Source organism: Danio aesculapii, chromosome 25, assembly GCF_903798145.1.
Source record: "Danio aesculapii chromosome 25, fDanAes4.1, whole genome shotgun sequence".
NCBI lineage: Eukaryota > Metazoa > Chordata > Actinopteri > Cypriniformes > Danionidae > Danio > Danio aesculapii.
Window position 1 is genome coordinate 21,067,544 of NC_079459.1, and position 21,090 is coordinate 21,088,633.

At 34.4% G+C, this 21,090-nt stretch overlaps 1 protein-coding gene across 1 annotated transcript in view; it reads right to left on the minus strand.

The window, feature by feature from the left end:
• Positions 1-21,090, minus strand: part of tead1a (TEA domain family member 1a) — a 54,798-nt gene that overhangs the window by 20,057 nt on the left and 13,651 nt on the right. The window contains exons 2-4 of the mRNA XM_056451824.1: positions 7,259-7,323; positions 6,852-6,914; positions 1,206-1,340 (exon numbers count right to left, since the gene is read on the minus strand). Coding sequence (XP_056307799.1) covers positions 1,206-1,340; positions 6,852-6,914; positions 7,259-7,323 — 263 coding nt within the window. The remainder of the gene's footprint in view (positions 1-1,205; positions 1,341-6,851; positions 6,915-7,258; positions 7,324-21,090) is intronic.

Consider the following 21,090-nt stretch of genomic DNA (forward strand, 5'->3'; position numbering starts at 1 on the left):
GTAATAAATTTGAACATGCATCGTTTTTCTTTTACCACGCATATGTAGACATTGCTTGAAACATTAGGTCATGAAAATGGACTTTATCTGTACCAAAATCATTGAAATGGAATGGAATTTTAGAAAAAATGTGTATCAACCATGAATTTTGTGTTTGTCCGTGTGTAAGTTTAGATTTTTACATGCCAATTAGATTTTTTAAAATCAAAGGCTACAATTGTCCAATAATTGCAAATGCTTAAGAAGGAATTAACGAAGTAAAAAATGAATAACAGTATGAAATATGGTGTCATTGCTTAAGAATTCACTTTTTAAAAAGCTAACTTTAATTGTTTAAATTGAATTTGTGAAAATTTGTGAATTTTAAGTGTAGTACAGGCATGGGCAAACTTGATCCTGGAGGGCCGGTGTCCCTGCATAGTTTTGCTCCAACCCTAATCAAACACACCGGCTTGTAGCTTTCTAGTGATCTTAAAGACACTAATTAGGGTGTTCAGGTGTGTTTGATTAGTGTTGGAGCAAAACTCTGCAGGGACATCGGCCCTCCAGGATCAAGTTTGCCCATGCCTGGTGTAGTATCTATTGTCTGTGTGTTGAGACTTTTAGTAATGTATTAAGCAAAGTAATGAAGTTATATAAAGTAATTAAAAAAGTCCTTCAAATACAATTTTAATCACGTAATTAGAAACGATTTACCTTTTTTTATTAAGTAACTAACTCAACACTGTTTATTACTGACTGTTCACTTGTTTTCAATAATGTTTTAACCTTATATAAGGCTAGTAGTTTTTCTGTCATACTGAAATTGATATTAAGAATTCATTAGCATTGTGTGTTGACATTGTCTTTTGAGGTGCAAGTAATTCGTTAAATAAAGAAAAGATTCCCGCAGCTTCTTTTACCGCAGCAAATTCCATTTATATTGTTGATATTTGGCGCCAGTTAATCAGGAAGTGGCCATTTTGTTCTCTTTGACTCATTGGATGGAAACGGCGCTTCATTCACAAATCTTTTATGCAATATTTCAGTACTGCGCATAAATTTAATTAGCATCTTTGGATGGATTCATAGCTACTGAGCCATGCTTGAGGGTTTAATTCAGCACATTAAAAAAATTTACTCATTTTAATATGGCACTGGATGTTAATGTTTTAATCTTACGTATGGAAATATGGTAACAACATTAGTTTTTCATGCTCTCATACCCCCGTGGCTCCAGGTAAAGCAGGTCGTGGCAGTCCTGCGAGCCCCAGCCGGCTGTGGATGGCCGTGGCGGAGACAATCTGCGCAGCAGAAATGCCTCCCATTCTGTTGATGGCATCGTTCTTCACCGTATGATCCTTCAACGACACACACAGAAAACTGAGCTGCTGTTTATTCTGTTCTATAAAAGGTTTTAACCAGTCCATCTCATAGTTCTGGCTCAAGGTCAAAGGGACTTGTCGTTTCTATAAATGAATGAGTTTTTTTGTAAAGTCATAAGTAGATCAGGCTTTTTAAAGGAACTAAATGGAAAAACGGTTTTGTCATTGACCTTTGAATCTGGAGATATGAAGTGCTGAGACGAATCGACTAAAGAGTGTCTGGGTCAAGATCGCTTTTGTTTACTTTTAATACAAAACTTTTATACAAAGACTAAGTTTATATAAGCTGTTGATAATACACATGCAGCGGACGGAAAATGTATGAGGGACTGAAATTAATCAGCACATAGAACTTTAAGTCAGATACTTCACTGTGTGAATCGCTTTCAAGCTGCATAAAAACACCAGCAATGTGTCCTCAGACTGAGGCGGTGACAGAGTTGGTAAAGTATTGCAGGCTTTAATGCAAATGTAATGTGTATTTTAATAAGTGAAATAACTGAAGATGTGTTTCCTGGTGCAAAAGCTGTCAATCGCATGAGATCAACCAATAGCAAATCAAAACCATCCGATCAACACCCATTTGAGTCTCGTCCACGTTTTTTGTCTTTCGTTTTACTAAGATAAATTTGTTCAAATGAATAAAAGACTTGATTTTAAAGCTGATTACATGGGTTTTTCATCTCTCTGAATGCATTGCACAATAATTAATGCTCCTTCGTGATTTTTTGTCAAAATAAATAGCCTTCTCGCTGCAACATCTCTTCACTAATGATGAATTTAAGAAATTGAGGGCAGGTCACAACTGAACTACATCAGCAAAATCAAGACTGGCCTTCCTTTTTATTGTTGATGATGCTTTATAAGCATGAAGGCAGGATCAATCTGTCACAAGATCCACTAATAATTATTATTTTTTTTAAAACACGTCCAATGAACCATCAATTGCTGAAAGTCTTAATAATTTCCCGTTTGTTTTTTGGTATGAATTACACAAAACCAAAAAAATAGTTTTCATTTTATGTCGACTTAAAAGGTTTGTGAGGTCCTAAAATGAAAAAAATAAATAAATAAAATTTAAAAGGCCATGAAACCTCCCTCTTTCGGTTCAGGTCTACCTTTGAATTATCAAAAAATGCTCTTAGACGGGCTTAGAGCGCTGCAAGCAGAGGGAGGAGTGGGCATGGCCGGCAGAGCAGGGGAAAAGAGGGGATTGAAAAACTGTCAGTCAGCTCATAAAATGAGAACAAACCGTGAGGAGACCCATGATTTTATAGTTTACAAAGTTAAAATGCAAAGTAATAAACAGTAATTTAATGCTCTGCTACATTTGTTATTTAAATCTCATATACACATGACCACAATTAGTTATATCAATGTATAGATAATCATGTTTATATAAACACTATAAATGTATTCTCCTGAATCCCCGTGTCTGAATGCAGACACAGTGCATAGCAGTGCATCAGGTCTCTTGAACTGTCTATTCCAACCATTAGCCCTGCTGGTAATCTGGAGGATTTTAAACATAGGTGTACACAGCAGCACGAATAGGCGATGTGTCTGAATGGTAACAAACTCAACTGATAAAAGACAAAGTCCTTGACAGTATCGCGGGGGAAAACATACAACAAACCCTGTGGATCATGGAAACAAGCGGTCTCACCCAGTCATTGGGTCTCACAGCTTGGCAGGTCTGCCTTGCCTTCGGAAAGCACGTGCTCTCATTAATAATTAAGAAGCAGGCTCTTCCCATAGGATATGAAACCTCCGCTATGAATAATAATGAGAAACCGACGCATCATCACTTCACTAGCAGATTCGCACTCCGTCAACCAATATTGATCCCGACCCAAAAATTATTTTAAAACCCGGAAGATGAAATTAGCTGACAAAATCTCAATGTTATCCAGTTTTCCCCACAATTAAAGCTGACAGGTGCTAACGTTGTCTTAACTGATGCTCAACACACACAAATCTGGTCAAATTTAAAAAAATGTACTCCCTCTTGTTTTAAGTGTTTACTTTTGTTGTTTTCTGTCAAGAGGGTGGGACTAACCTGTGACCAATAGAAAATAAACACAAACATCCAAGCAATTCCTAACAGACAAAATGAAGCCTGGCCTTACATATTTAAACCATTTCACAAACACGTAAATCACAAAATAGTCAGGTCAAATATTCAAATTACATGCGAGAAGTGCCGCTTTCTCCACCAAATTCAACACGCTCGTGTGGCGTCTGTCATTGCTAAGTAACCATCAGCTGCCCTCTCCAAAGAACCTCCACTGACAAACCCTTGCTGTAGCTCTGATACAAGCGCTATTTATAAAGAGAATTTAAAAGCGTTGCATTGTTTGGGTGCTCTGTGTTTGTCTAAAGTAATTAGTCTACCATTATTAAGCCAATGTTGGCCAATCAGAAAGTTTTGGTTTCAGATACTGCATGTTTGTGTGGACAAACTGCAAAGAAAAAAATGGGGTTTTGAAAATACCCAAGTTCTTGATGAATTTACCTCTCCAAGAATGCCTACTAGTTTTACTGTAGTTTGTTTTATCATAATCCCCATTAGTTGTGCCATTTAAATTACTGGACTTTCATGGTTTCCTCCTGGTCGATCTCGGTCTCATTGACTAGATGTTTGTTATTGATTTGGATAACGTGAGCTCTTTTTAATAAGAAAGGCTTCTGAATGAGAACTGCAGTGTGTCAAGTTTAAGTATCTGATAAATGACTAGAATTCTCCTTAAGTGTGCCGACAGGTATTAACACTCAAACAAGAGCCTTTTGTATCATTAAATGTGCCTTTCTAGTAACCGTCCACTGTGTCAGGCTCAGGAAGAAAGCAAGAGCACCAAAACAAAAGGCTCCGAGCAGTAGTTCTGCCTTTTTGCTAACTGCAGGTTTAGTGTTGTTTAATGAAACACTGTCAGTATGAAGTATTAAATAAAGAGGTCGGTGAGCAAAGTGTCAATGAACGGTGTAATTTATTCCCAGCGTGCTTTATTGTTCTGCAGGGAATTTTGCTAAAGTGTATTCATACAAGTAAATGATGTTGGCTGATGTACAGCGGGGAAAATAAGGACTAAACGCATCACCATTTTTCTCAGAAAACATATTTCTATAGGTGTTGTTGACTTGAATTTATGTTGATAGCAACCAAAGAAATCATATATGCAAAGAAAACAATCTAATTAATTTACAAATGAAGTTATGTGTAGTAACTGTGTAATGTGTACTGTGTAAGTTATGTGTAATAATAAACGACAGGGAAAAAGTATTGAACACATGAGAAAAGGGAGGCGTATAGAAAGGCAGTGAAAGCCCAGACAGCAGCTGAAATCTCTCAGTAGTTCTTCAGCAACCCTCTGCACTTCATCATTGTAAATTAATATTAGCTGCTTCAGTCCAACATCTACATTATCAGAATGATGAAGATGAAACCAGAGTGGACATTTCGGCAAGACAATGATCTAAAAAATAGCCAAGGAAACTCTCAAATGCTTAAAGCTGTAGAATGGCCCAGCCAATCACCTGACTTGAATCCAATAGAAAATACAAATTAAAGGTCAGATTTGATAGACGAGACCCACAGAAGCATCAAGATTTTTACTCTCTGTAAAATCTGTAAAAACCTCACACTTGAGCAATTCATGAGACTTCATTCTCCATATGAGAGGTGTCTTTAAGCTGCCATCACCAAAAAAGCCTTTATATAAAGTATTAAATACATTTCAGTAGTTCAGTTCTTTCTTCTTGTGTTATTTTGTTGTTATTACACAGAACTCATTTTTCAGATTCTTTATTTTTGTTTTATTTTTATGTTTGTATTGTTTGGGTTTTTGCACAAAAATTGTTTTAATTCCATGACAACAGCTCCTTTAGAAATATTATTCTGTTTATTTTCATTGACTTATTTTCTCCGCTGTATTTAGAATGGTTGGTGATACACAAACACTGGTTTAGTGAATTGTCATATGCCGTTTAACCACCAGATGCCACAAAAGCCTGATCTCTGACACCCTCACTGACCCAAATATTCAGTATAGAAACGTAATTATCTTTTTTTAATTGTAATCGTATTTTAATTATTTTAATACCATAAAATATTCCATATGGAAAAATACTGCTTCTTAAAATTTTGTTTTATTCACTAAGTATGCATTAAGTTGACGAAAAGTTGACAGTAAATGTGTTTAATATTCTAAAAGATTTAGATTCTAAATACTTTTGAACTTTCTGTTCTTCTAAAGATCTAGGAAGAAAATCTCAAAGTCATATATTTTGACAAATATATGAAGAGCTTTCGAAATGTATCATATATTCAAAAATGGCGGCCACACCAAAGCTCCAAAAATGACCAATTTATTAAATTAAAAAGGTAACATAAATGCCTTTTTAAATAAATTGGAATTTTTAAAACTTTGGTGTTGTTAGCTTTATTAATTTAATAAATTGGTATTTTTAAAACTTTGGCATTATGAGCCTTATTAATTTAATAAATTGGTATTTTTAAAACTTTGGCGTTGTGAGCCTTATTAATTTAATAAATTGGTATTTTTAAAACGTTGGTGTTGTGAGCCTTATTAATTTAATAAATTGGTCAATTTTGGAGCTTTGGTGTTGTTAGCCTTATTAATTTTATAAATTGGTCTTTTCTGAAGCTTTGGTGTTCTTAGCCTTTTTGAATATATTTTTGCGGTTTGGTTGAGCACCCATTTAGAGTGATGTGGGTGCTTTTGTCCATTTTTCATTCAACATTTGTAATAAAATATGTTTCTGAGCAAATCAGCATATTGGCATGACTTCCGACAGCTCATTGGACACGTTTAAGACGTTTGAGGAATCGTAAGATAAAGATTAGCATAAAAGAAACACAAAAAAGTAATCTACATATAATCATATCAAATGTACACAACTATAAAAAAGCAAACAACTATTAGATTAAAATGTTGTATATTATATGTTGGATTAAACATATCTTACAAGATATACTTATAATAAGAAAAATAAATGTGTAAAAAACTGTTCTGTAAGTATAATAAGCAGTGTAAGTGGAAATACAATTTAGGATTTAGAATTGTGGAATAGTGGAAGATCCCAGTGTTTTCCAGTAACCTAAAACTATGCACTGTCAAATCTGGACTAAATTAGATTTACCCTCATTAATAAATAAAATAATGCTAAACAATATCTGACCTTGACTTTCAAGCTGTGTTTTTATTAAATTGCTTGCTTGTCCTTGAACAAATGTGCTCAAAGTAACACATTAAATAATCCTGCGTCTGGCAAAACTGTGGATTCCTCCAAAACAAACACACTGTTGTGCGAAACGGGAAGGAAGCGGACAAAAACACGCAGAAGAAAAGAAGTTAGCCAGTCGACGGCATACAAAACAGGGTAGTCGCCAGCAGGAAATCTAGGTTACAGACAGCAGGACACTCATGTACACACACACACAATGTCAAACACAAGACTGGCTTGTACCTTCAGCTTGGAGTGAAATTCTCTGGATTTCCGCCGGGCAAGAACTTGGATATGACTGGAGACCTACACGCGCACACACACACACACACACATACACACACACGCAGAGCATATTGTAACCAAGGAGATGAAAGGCCTCCTGCCATTAGCCACAAAAGCATACACTTTAATTACAAACGGAACATCTAATATTCAACCTTTCACTTCATTTTAGCTAAAAACAAGTAAAGCAGCACAAGTCTGAATCAGTTTGCGATATGCACAGAGCAACAGGTGTTTCTAGGGACGGCAGTATAAAACAGGTTTGGATGAAGCTATAAACAAAGCCTGGCTCCGGCATAATGTGGAAATCATGTGTAGTTTGGACTAACGTTATTTATTTTCTTGTGACAGCAGCTTTCACTAACCTGCTTTCTCGTCCGTGTCTTGCCCGTTCGCAGTTTGATGTATCTGGCGATGAGTTCGTTGCGACCTGTGAGAGAAAACAAAGAGAAATGCTTGTTGGTGGATGACATTATTTTATGGTCACTATTTTATTGAGGCACTGTTTAGCTTTAGTATTCTGTCACAGTTAGTTTAAGGTTACAATAAAACTACAATATTATTATAAATACTTTTACATTTACTAAAGTATATATATATATATATATATATATATATATATATATATATATATATATATATATATATATATATATATATATATATATATATAACCTCAAATATACAGATGTAAATATGTAAACATTTGGGTGAACAAAATAAAATAAAATACAACAACATATGAAAAACAATGTATAAACAAATTAAATTCAATAAAGAAAACTATTCTTAAGCATATAAAAACAATAAAAGTAAATGATTTTTGAGTGTATAAATATAGCTACAATGCATTATAATCCACATTACTCTATATCTAACTCACCAGTCCTACTACACCCAACCCGCGCTAAGCTGGGATCGAACCAGCGGTTCTTTGCATGCGAGTCAGTTGCTCTAACAAGGAGGCTGAAGACCATGGCTTCTAGCATCTGTCGCTAGAGCATCTTTTGAGGTGAGAGGAGTGAGGTTTACATGCATAGCGCTTCGCTTTTGTTATATATTTATTACATAAAAGTTATTACTAAATTAAATACTAATTAAATGCTTTTAAAAAGACTAAATTTCATTTTAAATGTGATTTGAACATAAAGACAATATTCTTAAGTATACGAAAGCAATGAGAATAAAATACTTGTGTATAAATATAGCTATAATGCACAGCAATCTATATTCCATGAACTTTATTAATAAATTAAATACACATTAAATGCTTTTAAAATGACTAATAAATTAACAGTTTAAATGTGATGTGATTAATCCGGTTATTGAAATTAAAGAAATGTATTTATTAAGTTACAATACAAATTATAAAAATTAAGTGACAAACCAAACCAAAAATAATTTATTAAATAAAAATTATATTTATCATATAATATAACATTTAAATACAATTTTCATTTGAATACAAAGTAATCCATTTTACACAAATTCAATATTAAATTAAATTTAAAATAGTTGCTAATAATAATTATTAATATTTTTATTCACTAAATTAGCATTTAAAATGTGCTTTGAATGACATTTTGGAAGCAAATATACTCTAAAATAACACTAAAATATACAAATAAATACTTAAATGAGTTGATTAAAAATACTTAATTGTACTAATTTAACATTTAATTTCAATATGCTTTCATTCACTGGATTCACTGGATTTGAATGATGCAGGAAGCGATCTCTCTGCAATTGTTATAAATGTTGGATTAACCTACAAGTTCAAGAAAGTTATTAATCCGCAGGTCACGTGCGTTCCGAACCGTGGGTTGTGATCCGTACGAATCACGGATCAACAATGATCCGTTACACCCCTAATGGAAAGAGTCCTTAAAACTTGACTGTCCAAGTAAAAAAAAGACAAAAAAGAGCAGCATGAACATTTTTCAAAACATCTCCTTTTTCATTTCTCGAATGAAAAGCACTCTATAATAGATCGTCTGTACAACACGACCCTGTGTAAATTTACTTCTTGTCAATCTATTGCTTTAAGGACAATATGGTGACAGTGAGCCGGTGTGCATTTTCTCCAGCCAGTCTTCACCCGACGTGCCTGCAGTGTAATCTCCTCTAACCCAGACCCAGGCCTCTCTATTCTTCCAAACACAAACACGCGTGTCCACACACACACACACACACACACACACACACACACACACACACACACACACACACACACACAATGCGGGCATTCATGCAGACTGCGCTCGCGGATCAAAGCCTCTGGAAACGGCCAGCTGTAAGCATGCTTTATTGCTGCATAATTCATTCTTTTCAGCCTCTTGAAAACATGCTCAGCTGGACTTGGCAAACCTGCAAAACAAGCTGCGCAGAGAAAAGGGGACGTACAGGGACAGAGAAAGAGACGAGTGTTGAGTTTGGAGAGTCTCCCCTGTGGAGTCTGAAGACAAAAAAAAAAAAACCAAAGCAGAAACTGATCAAAGAGAGCGCTGGAGTTGGTCAACAGCAGAGAAGCAGCATCAGGACTGAAGGAATATCAGTTCATACTTGTTTACAGACAGAGAGCACAACTACTAAATTCGGTTTAGTTACTGCCCAGTCCTACTAGAAACACAGTACAGACAAACATCTCACATTATGATTTAGGTCATGTAGTATAATATATATGAGTAATATCCCACAAGTAGCAGTGCGATATGGCTGAATAGCGGCACTGGTGGGAGGTGTGCGATGCGCCTTAAGTCTCATACACACTACAAGTGACTCGCAGCGGCAAAGTGACAAGCAACCGTTCATTTCAACGGAGAGCGAGCAACTTCCGGCGACCTCCATCTACGTGAGCGACTGCTGGCGACCAGGTGTGTGCGTCGAGCGAAGTGACAAAGTAGAGAATACTTCAACTTTAAGCAAATAAAGAGCGACATTGAGCGACAGCCAATAGGAGCACCAGTACAGCTGACTTGATCCTCTGTCAGCTCGCTCAGTGGCCGGTTGTATCAGTGCTGTACATACCTACACCCATAGCGACAGGCAGCTACAAAGTCATTGCTAGTCTGAATGAGGCGTTAGTGTTCCACAAGTGATGATATACAGCCACATTGCACTGCTACGAGTGTGATATTGCGTTTATACAACAGTTTGACGGTATAATCGCGTATATTTTAAAATAATATTAATAAAACACAGAGACTAAAACCCTTTAGTAAGAGGAACTACTTTTCTCCATTCATTTACATCTGCAGCTGACGTCAGAACAGCAGAAACCACTACTAATTCACCAACGTCACTTTAGAGCTAGTGTTTTAATGATTCTCTAGTGCAGGGGTCACCAAACTTGTTCCTGGAGGTCCGGTGTCCTGCAGATTTTAGCTCCAACTCTAATCAAACACACCTGAATAAGCTAATCAAGATCTTACTAGGTATGCTTGAAACACCCAGGCAGGTGTGTTGAGGCAAGTTGGAGCTAAACCCAGCAGGGACATCGGCCCTCCAGGGACGAGATTGGTGACCCCTGCTCTAGTGTAATGTCTGAAGTGCTGACAAAACAGCCGATTTTGCTCACATTAAGATTATAAGGCTGAACATCATGAAATGCCATCAGTCTACAGAGATTAATTCTCTGTTGCAATCGGGAGATCACAATAATTAACCACGAAAAAGCCAAAGCAACGCAAACACTACCAGATTACTGTTGTGTTTGCGATAAGGAAAACACATGCGGGCATTTCTTCTTTCTTTTTGCTGAGCTAGTCTGCAGTATCGAAAACAGAAGACGCATTAGAAACAGACAGATGGCCAACCAAAAGTACCTCGGGGTTATACAAAGAGTGGCCAACACAAAATACATACATTCCTAATATGTGAGTCCCATCTCACACTTAATGCACTACAATTACTAAGGTATAAATACAGCACTACAACATACAAAAGAGAGAGATATCGACTCAGAAAGTCACTTACCAGTTTAATAATGATTTGATCAGATGTAGTTTAAAATTACGCCGGGTTTTTCCGCCTATAAAGGCTTATTATGCGGTCTCTGTCGCCATCTTGTAAATGGACAACCTCAACCGTCTTTGTTCTGCTAACTATGACAGGCTAATGGCTGCCGACGCACTTAATCTCCGAAATTATACAGTAAATATTTAAAATAGGCACTATCCTTATAAACAAACTGCATAGTTGCAATCTAAACTTCTTGCTTAAAAAAAAGCCCTCAAAAGTACAATATGTTGTCCAACAGCTGCAATATTTGTCAAACTGGAGTGAGTTTATTGATCTGCTGTCACTCTATGTGAGTGGAGTAATACAGAAGGGTGAGGAGGCTGCACGAGTTCTGATATTGCAGAATATTGCACGGCTATCAGCCAATCAGATTCGAGAACCAGACAGAACTGTTCTATATACAGACATATATATAGTAGGGCTGCACAATATATTGTTTCAGCATCAATATATTGCAATGTCCAAATCTGCAATAGTCAATAATCGCAGGATTTGTTGGGTTTATAATTATCCAGGAACCACAGTTCAGTACAGATGATCTGTGAAGTCATTATAAATTTGAACCATAATCTAATAGTGTGAAAGCTTTTAGCTTGAATGTGTTTTTAAAGCCTGCTACTAAGTTTTAAAGCAAATTTAAATAATCTGGCAGAAGAAATTATAAAGCTTGCTGCTTTTACAAAGAAAAACTGTTTAATTGTTTAGAAAATCCTATTTTAGATTGGATATTTATATTCGTGTACCTCAATATTGTTAGATTCCACCAAAAACCATAAAGCACTATTTATTTAGCTTTTTATCTTTGTTCTGTTGTTTTCATCTGTGCTTTAATTTTTTTTGGATATTATGCAAATGCATCCCAATGGTAACTGACTAATCACAATCTAGCATTAGAGTGAGCTATGCATTAATGATACAGATCATGATATAGTACATTTTCTATAAACTTGATCAATTAATAGTGACTAAATGGAACTAATTTATACAAAGAGATGGTTCACACAAAACTTATCCTTCACTTGTCACAAACCTTAACCTTTGTTAAACACAAAAGAAGATACTTTGAAAAATGTTGAAAACTTGTAACCATTGACATTGAAGTCACTGGTTACAGGTTGCTTACATAATTTCTAAATGACTTACTGTGCATTCATTAGAAAAAAGGTTTGAAACCACTCGAGGGAGAGTCAATTTTCAATTTTGGATGAACTATACCTTTAAGTATAAACTGCAAAAATGTTAACATACTTTCTCATCATGGTATGTAAGATTGCGGTCTTTGAAAAAAATAACTATTTTACAACACTGTACTGTTGAATAAAATAAATTAAAATAAATTAATAAATTAAATTAACAAAATAAATAAATTAAATTAATAAAATAAAATAAAATAAATTAAATTAATTAAAATAAATAAAATAAAATAAATATATAAAAAAAAATATATATATATATAAATAAATATATATAGAAAAATAAAACACAGCCCTAATTTACAGAGCCTTAAATTCTAGTTCTATACATATCTTAAGTACTATGTAAATTTAGTATAGACGTTGTCAATCATTGTGTGTTGTCAGGTTCATTTGTCATCAGTATCCTACACCAGAAGAATGAAAGATTTCTAAAGCAACGGGTGTAATGTCTACAAGTCACGGTTCAGCTAAAAGTCACACCTTTGTCATCATTTGTCATTTGAAACTTGTGTTTCAGCATGTTTCCTTCTAGAATACATCATATAGCTTCAAAAAAACTTGAGTTGATAAGAGGACTTTTATCATTTTATTGATGCCACAAAATTGTCTGGTTGGAAAAAAATGTAAAAAATGAGTCACTACGTTAAAAAAATGTCAATTAAAAGAGAAATTCAGAATTCATTCAATGAGCATCAAAGATAGTTCCTGGTGGAATAAATCAATGAATGGAAGCATTAATGGACTTAATGCATTAATACAAAGATAAAGATAGGTGAGATTAATGTCTGATATCAATTTACACAGTAATGTTATGGTGGTTATTATATACCCAAAAAATTAAATAAAATAATAAAAATGTATATTTTATTAATTAGAAACAATTAAAAAAAACATCAGTTAATTAATTAAACTAATTAATTATAACAACAATATAACTATCATTGCTATTACAGTTTTTTTTAATACACAAAAAACAACAGGTTGCCTTTTGCGAGAAGTATAATTATAATAATAATAATAATAATAATAATAATAATAATAATAATAATAATACTATTAATATAATAATAATAATAATTATTATTATTAGCATTTAAATTGTTATTATTGTTGTTAATAATAATGACAATAATATTAATATTATTGTTATTAATAATAATAATAATAATAATAAATATTACTTTAATATGTTCATTAATATTATTATTTATTATTATTAATAATAACCACAATAATAATAATCATAAAATAATTAATTATTACTGTTATTATTAATTTATTACTAATAATAATAATAATAATAATAATAATATATAATATTAATGATCATATTAAACATACACTTAATGAATAAAATTGATTCTAATAATATTAATCTGATGTCAGAATTTAAAGTAATTAATTATAATGCTTTTTTTAATTGCAAAAATATAAGCAATTTGGTATAACCACAAACAAAAATAACAAAAATCTCATTAACACTTCAATGTGAAGAGAATTTTCCACCTCGGGGGTCTAAGTCTGACACGTGTCTCACTAACACTCACACTTATCATCCGAAATATTCCTCAGAAAAGTGACGAAAATGAACAAAAGATCAGAGTTTAGCTTATAAAAGGCGGCAGTGACCGTCTGAAGTGACCTACAAGTATCGGGGTGTTGCTCCGGGTGTGATGGAACGGGTAGAGCACAAACCCCGGGTCTCAGGGACAATGACTGCTGTCCTGCAGGCCTGATGGACGACTGAGCTCCTTATTACAATCACAATGAGCAAAACCAACAATAAAAACACTTTCTGGAGGAGAAATGATGAGACTAAACAAAACCTGACTAGGCCATGACTGCAATATTCATATCTGATGATAACCACTGCCATCGACAATTTACATGTGGATTTATATCAAATCTTAATTATTAGTAATTTCAACAACATAAGTTTTTATGCATTAAATAAAAAAAAAGTGCATGCAGGAACATCCTATTTCTGTATTTGTTTATATAATTTTTTTTTACTATCTGTTGTTATATAAACTGCATTACATTTTCAAAAAAATAAAATACATGTGCAAAAATTCTAGTATTTATATTGGCTAATGCCACACATTTTTGTACATAACCAATCATAAAAGTATTTATTAATAATTTAAAGTAAATAAAAAATAAATGCTTTTAAGAACGACTAATAAATTAACATATTAAAATAAATTTCATATTAAAATATAAATTGAATAAGGTTATTAAAATTATATAAATGTATTTATAAAGTTATAATACATATTCTATAAAATTTAAGTGATTTAAATAAAAAAAAAGGTTAATAAAAAGTTATTTATTAAATAAATTAAATTTATTTTAAAATAATATTTAAATTTCAAACCACATTTTAAACTGAATACACAGTAATCAAGTTTACACAAATTAAACATAAAATTAAATGAAAATAGTTGCTAATAACAATTAAAATTTACTCGAATCAATTAGCATTTAAAATGTGCTTTAAATGATAACGTAAAGGCAAATATATTTATTTAAACAAGCTAAATTAGAATCATTAAAATGAGTTAGTATAATTAGGTAATTTTAATCACGTTAACATTTAAATGCAATTCGAATGATATGATGGAGGTAAATAACTATAAATGCAATATGAAATAAATGTGATATGTATTACACGTTCATTCATTCATTTTCTTTTCGGCTTAATCCCTGTATTAATCAGGGTTCGCCTAAGCGGAATGAACCACCAACTCATCCAGCATATGTTTTACACAGCGGATGCCCTTCCACCTGCAACCCATCACTGGGAAACACACTCATTCACACACATACACTACGGACAATTTAGCTTACACAATTCACTTATACCACATGTTTTTGGACTTGCACCCGGAGGAAACCCATACGAACATGAGGAGAACATGCAAACTCCACACAGAAACGCCAACTGACCCAGCCGAGGCTCGAACCAGTGACCTTCTTGCTGTGAGACGATTGTGCTACCCACTGCGCCACTGTGCTGTATTTGTTACACAATGTTGGAATTTGGATCTATGAAAAGAGTACTTATGAAAACTTGACAGTCTCCAACTAAAAAAAAAAAAAAAAAAAAGAGCAGCATGAACATTCTTCAAAACATTTCCTTTTTCTTTTCCTAAATGAACAGCACTCATATGGATCATCTGAACAACACAACTATGTGTAAACTCACTTTTTGTCAATAAGTAATTTAGTAATATCGTAAATATTTGTAGAATATAAACATACTTGCATTGTAATTGGCTTTATTTGTGTGATAATAAACACCTATTATTATTATTCTATATCATTATTTTATTATATAATTGTGAATTTAAAAAAATTGCATAAAATATTAAAAATAATAGTTTACATTTAAAAAAATATTTTATTTTTAAGTTCAAAGTACTATAATTATATTTCAATTTATTTAGTTTTTCAATACTTTTTTATTATAACTAAAAAAGAATTATAGAGCAGGTCAAATACAATTTTTTACTACATATTATCTGAAGAAAAAACTCCATTCAGACAACCATTTTCGGTCGAGTGAGTTCATTTCACTCAACTTGTAACACTAAGACAAACTGAACCAAGACAAACTTTTCTTAGCCATGCCTAAAGTAAAAAAAAAGCAACACCTCACCTTTCAGTAAACAAAACCCTGATCTGGAATCTGACAGTGACAAATCAAGGCATAGGGATCATCTACCTGCACATGGAGCGCAAGATGAACCACAAACGGCCATATGCTTACAAGTAAAGGTCAACCGGCAAAAAGCAGATGGTGATCTGAACAATCAGCTCTCTGGAGTCAGTCAGATTATACTGATATTATCTGCAGACTCAATGCAGGTGTTTCCCTGAGAGCAGGACACACATACACAAATAACACACAGAGACATATAGCACACAAACGCGCATACACACACACTCTCTCTCTCAGACACACACACACGTCTGCTAGCATCTGATTAGGGTTAGCCAGCTGTCCGATGACACCCCTCCGTCCACAAGCCACTTTCAGACTCAAGGCCAGATGGCAGGAGAGCGTGACGGACAGTCTTTTCTCTTGCAGTGGACGCCCCTTCAGCCCCCGGCCCGCCAAAACTGACGACATCATTCACTGAAAGCAAAGCTGAGAGGAAATGATCGGATAGAGCAAAACTGTACAAAAAACAAATGTATTATTATTATTATTACTATTATTATTATTACTATTATTATTATTACTATTATTATTATTATTATTATTATTATTACTATTATTATTATTATTATTATTATTATTATTATTATTATAGGTGTGTCTATCAGCTACTTTCAATGGTTTGATTGTGTTTATGGGCAGTTTATTGCATTATTTTTCACATATTTTGTTTTTGTTCTCTTAAAAATAGTCTATTGACTTTCTGGTTCAGTGAAGCCCCTCCCTCAGAAATACACAATGTGCTCTGATTAGTCGGCTGGCCTAATGTGGTCTGATTCGCTGACTGCCTAGCACACATTGAAGTAAACTTTATACCAGGTTGGCGGGGTTATGTAAATTAAGGTTTGTGATGTCACAAAACCCTTAGGTAGCTTAACGTAGTCCCTACTAGGGCTGTGCGATTAATTGAAATCGTATCAAAATAACGATTTTGGACATGCACGATTTCTAAATCGCCTTACAGCAGGATTTTCCTGCAGTATGGTATATGAACCAATCATAACGCAGCACGCCTAAATAGAGTGCGAGAACAGGAGACTGAATAGCCTGCATATACTGGGATGATGAGTTCAGCACAGGAGGACTTGGTGCCAAAAAAGTCAACATGTTGTGGTGTGGGATTAAGTTACTCTGGATACAGGAAGGCTGATGTATGGCAGAATCAGGTCATTTGTAAGCCAGTCATATATTGCTTCTAAAAGCGCATGGAAAGAGTGAGCGCGTCGCTTCCTTCAGCTTTTTCAACGTGCTTTGCGGTCGCTCCTTTGTTGTTGCTTGGTGACAATCAACCGTTTTTTTTTAAAGGATGACAAACTAACAAAACATTGCTGCAGTTCTGATACAAGTTTTATGTATGGAGCGAGGTATGAAGTATGAAGCAGAACGGTCAGTTCTTGTTACGCGACTCGCAGTGTGGCATTCTGAAAAGTTACATTTAATGTTTGTCTGAAAAGAGATGTTTTCAGCTGGGTACACCTGGCATATGTGCGCGTGGCTCTCTCAATATGTGCATGCAATCCACGTGCCTCCATTGGAAATAATGTGCGCGCAAAAGACACGATATGTGAACGTCCTATTTCACGGCAGCACCACAAAGAGGTCTATGATCTATACATGTGAATCTGTGAACTCACACAACTACTTTTGATATTTGGTCAAGCAGAACATCTGAGCCTCACTTAAGTTTGACGGTGCAGACATTTTATGTCTGTTTTAGAGATTTAGAGGTCTTAGAGGTCTTGGATAAAGATCTAATCGTTTTCCTTTGGAATTATGTTTCAGATTCACACTGTAAACACAGATTTAGTCTGTCTGACAAAATCGTGAATAAAATCTCAATCACAATATTGTTCAAGAAAATCTTGATAGGTTTCTTTTTCCTATATCGCACAGCCCTAAGCCCTACCAGCTGTTTGTTTGAGGTTCTAAAAGGCTCATTACAATTAATATTAAATAATGATTATAATATTAATAATAGTAGTAAAAAAGGGAAAAGGTTATTATTACCAGTTCAAAAAAAAATTAATAAAATCAGCGTGAACTTTCTTAGTATGAGGTTTAATAAATAATTAATCCCGTTAAATGTTCTGCAAACCAAAAAAAAAGAAACATTTTGAGCTGTAATATTTAATTAATTAATTAAAAATAATGGCATCCCTAAAGCCACTTTTCTCTTTAACACCGAACTCCACCCAAATTTATTCCCCTAAAAATTGTTGTGTGCAATGAACTGTAGATGCATTTCACATAGAAAGAAACTGCAGCTACAGCCTCAGCTAGTCTGAAGTCACAGTGAAAGTGAAAACATATACAAGAGTCCAGCACTTAACAAGAGCTCTGAAAAAACTCCCCCGACGACAGAAAAGCCAAACTGGAAACACAAATTAGAAGGAGTTGGTTTGGAGCTGTTTTCTTTAATGGGAGCAATTAAGCAAGTTTCCTGTGTGTGTTTGAGAGAGAGAGAGAGAGAGAGAGAGAGAGAGAGTGTGAGTGAGTGAGTGAGTGAGTGAGTGAGTGAGTGAGTGAGTGAGTGAGTGAGTGAGTGAGTGAGTGAGTGAGTGAGTGAGTGAGTGAGTGAGTGAGTGAGTGAGTGAGTGAGTGAGTGAGTGAGTGAGTGAGTGAGTGAGTGAGAGAGTGAGAGAGAGAGAGAGAGAGAGAGAGAGAGAGAGAGAGAGAGAGAGAGAGAGAGAGAGAGAGAGAGAGAGAGAGAAAGAGAGAGTCTGACTGTGTCCTAACATGGTTTTGCTGGCTGGAAACATCACACCAGTCTGCTGGAAATCACACATGGAAAATCCAAACAGCCCCAAATGACCCCTAGTTCGTTCTCGTTCTCGTTCTCTCTCTCTATCCTTCATTGAGTTTGGCTTGATAACGTTACTGTATGCAGACTGTAGGAGAACAGAGCTAAATGATGTTTGTTTGCCCTTCCACTGTGAACCTGATAACTGAATGACTTTCAGATTGCAGGGAAAAGCTGTTAAAGGCACATTATTCCTAAATGTGTTGATCATTTATAAAAAGTTGTGTGGTTTCAATTACACCACTTTAAGAAGCACTGGTATTTTAATATACAGTTGACGTCAGAACTATTATTAGATTATTAGCCCCCCTGTATATTTTTTCCCCAATTTCCGTTTAACGGAGAGATTTGTTCAACACAATTCTAAACATAATAGTTTTAATAACTCATCTCTAATAACTGATTTATTTTATCTTTGCCATGATGACAGTAAATAATATTTGACTAGATATTTTTCAGGACACTTCTATACAGCTTAAAGTGACATTTAAAGGCTTAACTATGTTAATTAGGTTAACTAGGCAGGTTAGGGTAATTAAGCAAGTTATTGTTTAACGATGGTTTGTTCTGTAGACTATCGAAAAAATATATAGCTTAAAGCGGCTAATCATTTTCACCTTTAAATGGTTCATAAAAATTTTAAACTGCTTTTATTCTAGCTGAAATAATACAAATAAGACTTTCTCCAGAAGAAAAAACATTATCAGACATACTGTGAAAATTTCCTTGATCTGTTAAACATCATTTGGGAAATAATTAAGGGGGGGGGAGCTAATAATTTTGACTTCAACTGTACTTTTAAATCATTGTGTATACTGTAATTTTACAGCAATAGTCCCTATTGTGTGCTGCATGATTAATTAGAATAAAATATATATCCCGTCAAAGTAGATCTAGCAGTCCTGTAAATAGCTGTAAATATCATCTAACAGTTTTACAGTGAAGCACAGCATTGTATCATTTACACCAGGAGCTCATGAGAACTGTTTTCAGCGTCTCAGAGAGGTTTGTTTTGCAGTGAATTAATTTTTAGATTGAAATGTTACAATATTTTTTTTACTATTTTTATTTAATTTAATAAAATGATTACAATTACTATATTTTATTCATTAGCGGATTTTTTGCGAAGTCAAATTGAAAAATAAATCACAACATTTTGGCTAAGAAAAAGCACAGGAAACGTAATTGTAATATACTTAATATTAATATACATCATTTTTTTATAAGCATTTTATAATATAAATCAGTATTCTGCGTTTACAATTAGACTCAGACATCTGACATTGATGCACATTTTATAAAGCAACTTTGGAACAATAATTACTGTGAAGTGCTATAAATGTAAGCTTGAATTAAATTGAAAGATAATTATGTACAAGAAGGCGGAGCCTAAGAGCTACACCCTAATCCATCACCAGGAACCAATTGCATTTCCATGATGTTCACCAGACAAAGCTCTTATTTTTTAAATCTGTCAAATGAACTTCAGCTTGAGTGAATTTGTTCAAAATGTTTTTAAAAAATGTTAAGCATTAAATAAATGAAATGCTAATGGTCTAATCCAGATCAATTAGTTATGCTAAGCTAAGCTAAAAATGCTTCTGCCAGACCAAGAGATCATCTGAATGGATTAAAAATGGTAAAACTCAACTATTTAACTAGGGGAGCTGTACAATAACCCTATTTCCAGTAGTGTTACTTTAAGTAAATTGGGACTTTAATGAGGCACAAAAGCTTTATTAACCTCCACCAAGCACCACTAACATGTATTATGCAACTCGGGCACTGTCTGTAAGATAAAATGAGTGTCTGTTTCAATCAGTCCTCCTTCTCAAACGCTTCAGAGGTGTGAGGACGAGGCCTGCTGCGACCCGTCTCCTGACTCACACCTATCAAAGCCAAATGAGGACATTAATGTGCCTCAAACTGGCCTTCAGGACATCCACTTTTTTTTTTTCACCCCTCGTTTCCTCTGGGAAAGAAAACGAGCAAAATTACTCCTCGGCCCCATTTTGCACAGCACAAAAGAAGCCCAAAGCGGAAATATACATAGTTAGACCTTGAGAAGTGAAGACGCCCCACATCGGAGCACAATAACAGCACTGAACACAAAAGACACGTCCTGTGTGATTTTGTAGACTCTTCTTTTCAGAAAGCCACCTGTTTCACACCTGAATCCCTGCGTTTTCATCAAGGCGCTGACAGTATTTCTCTTTCTTTATGCGGGAAAGTGGCTCTGTGGGACTCGAGACGTGTCTATAGGTGGAGATGTAGCGCTTTACTATTCAGAGCTGACCTATAAAACATATCAGCTATGCAAGTACAGTAAGAACAACCTCATAGGTCTCATGACAATGCTCAATTTGACTAGGTGTATTAGAGGACTATGAATACAGAGAGTTTTGATAAGCCAGTCAATGGAGATAGACAGAAAATCCAACTGTAATGCAACAACCG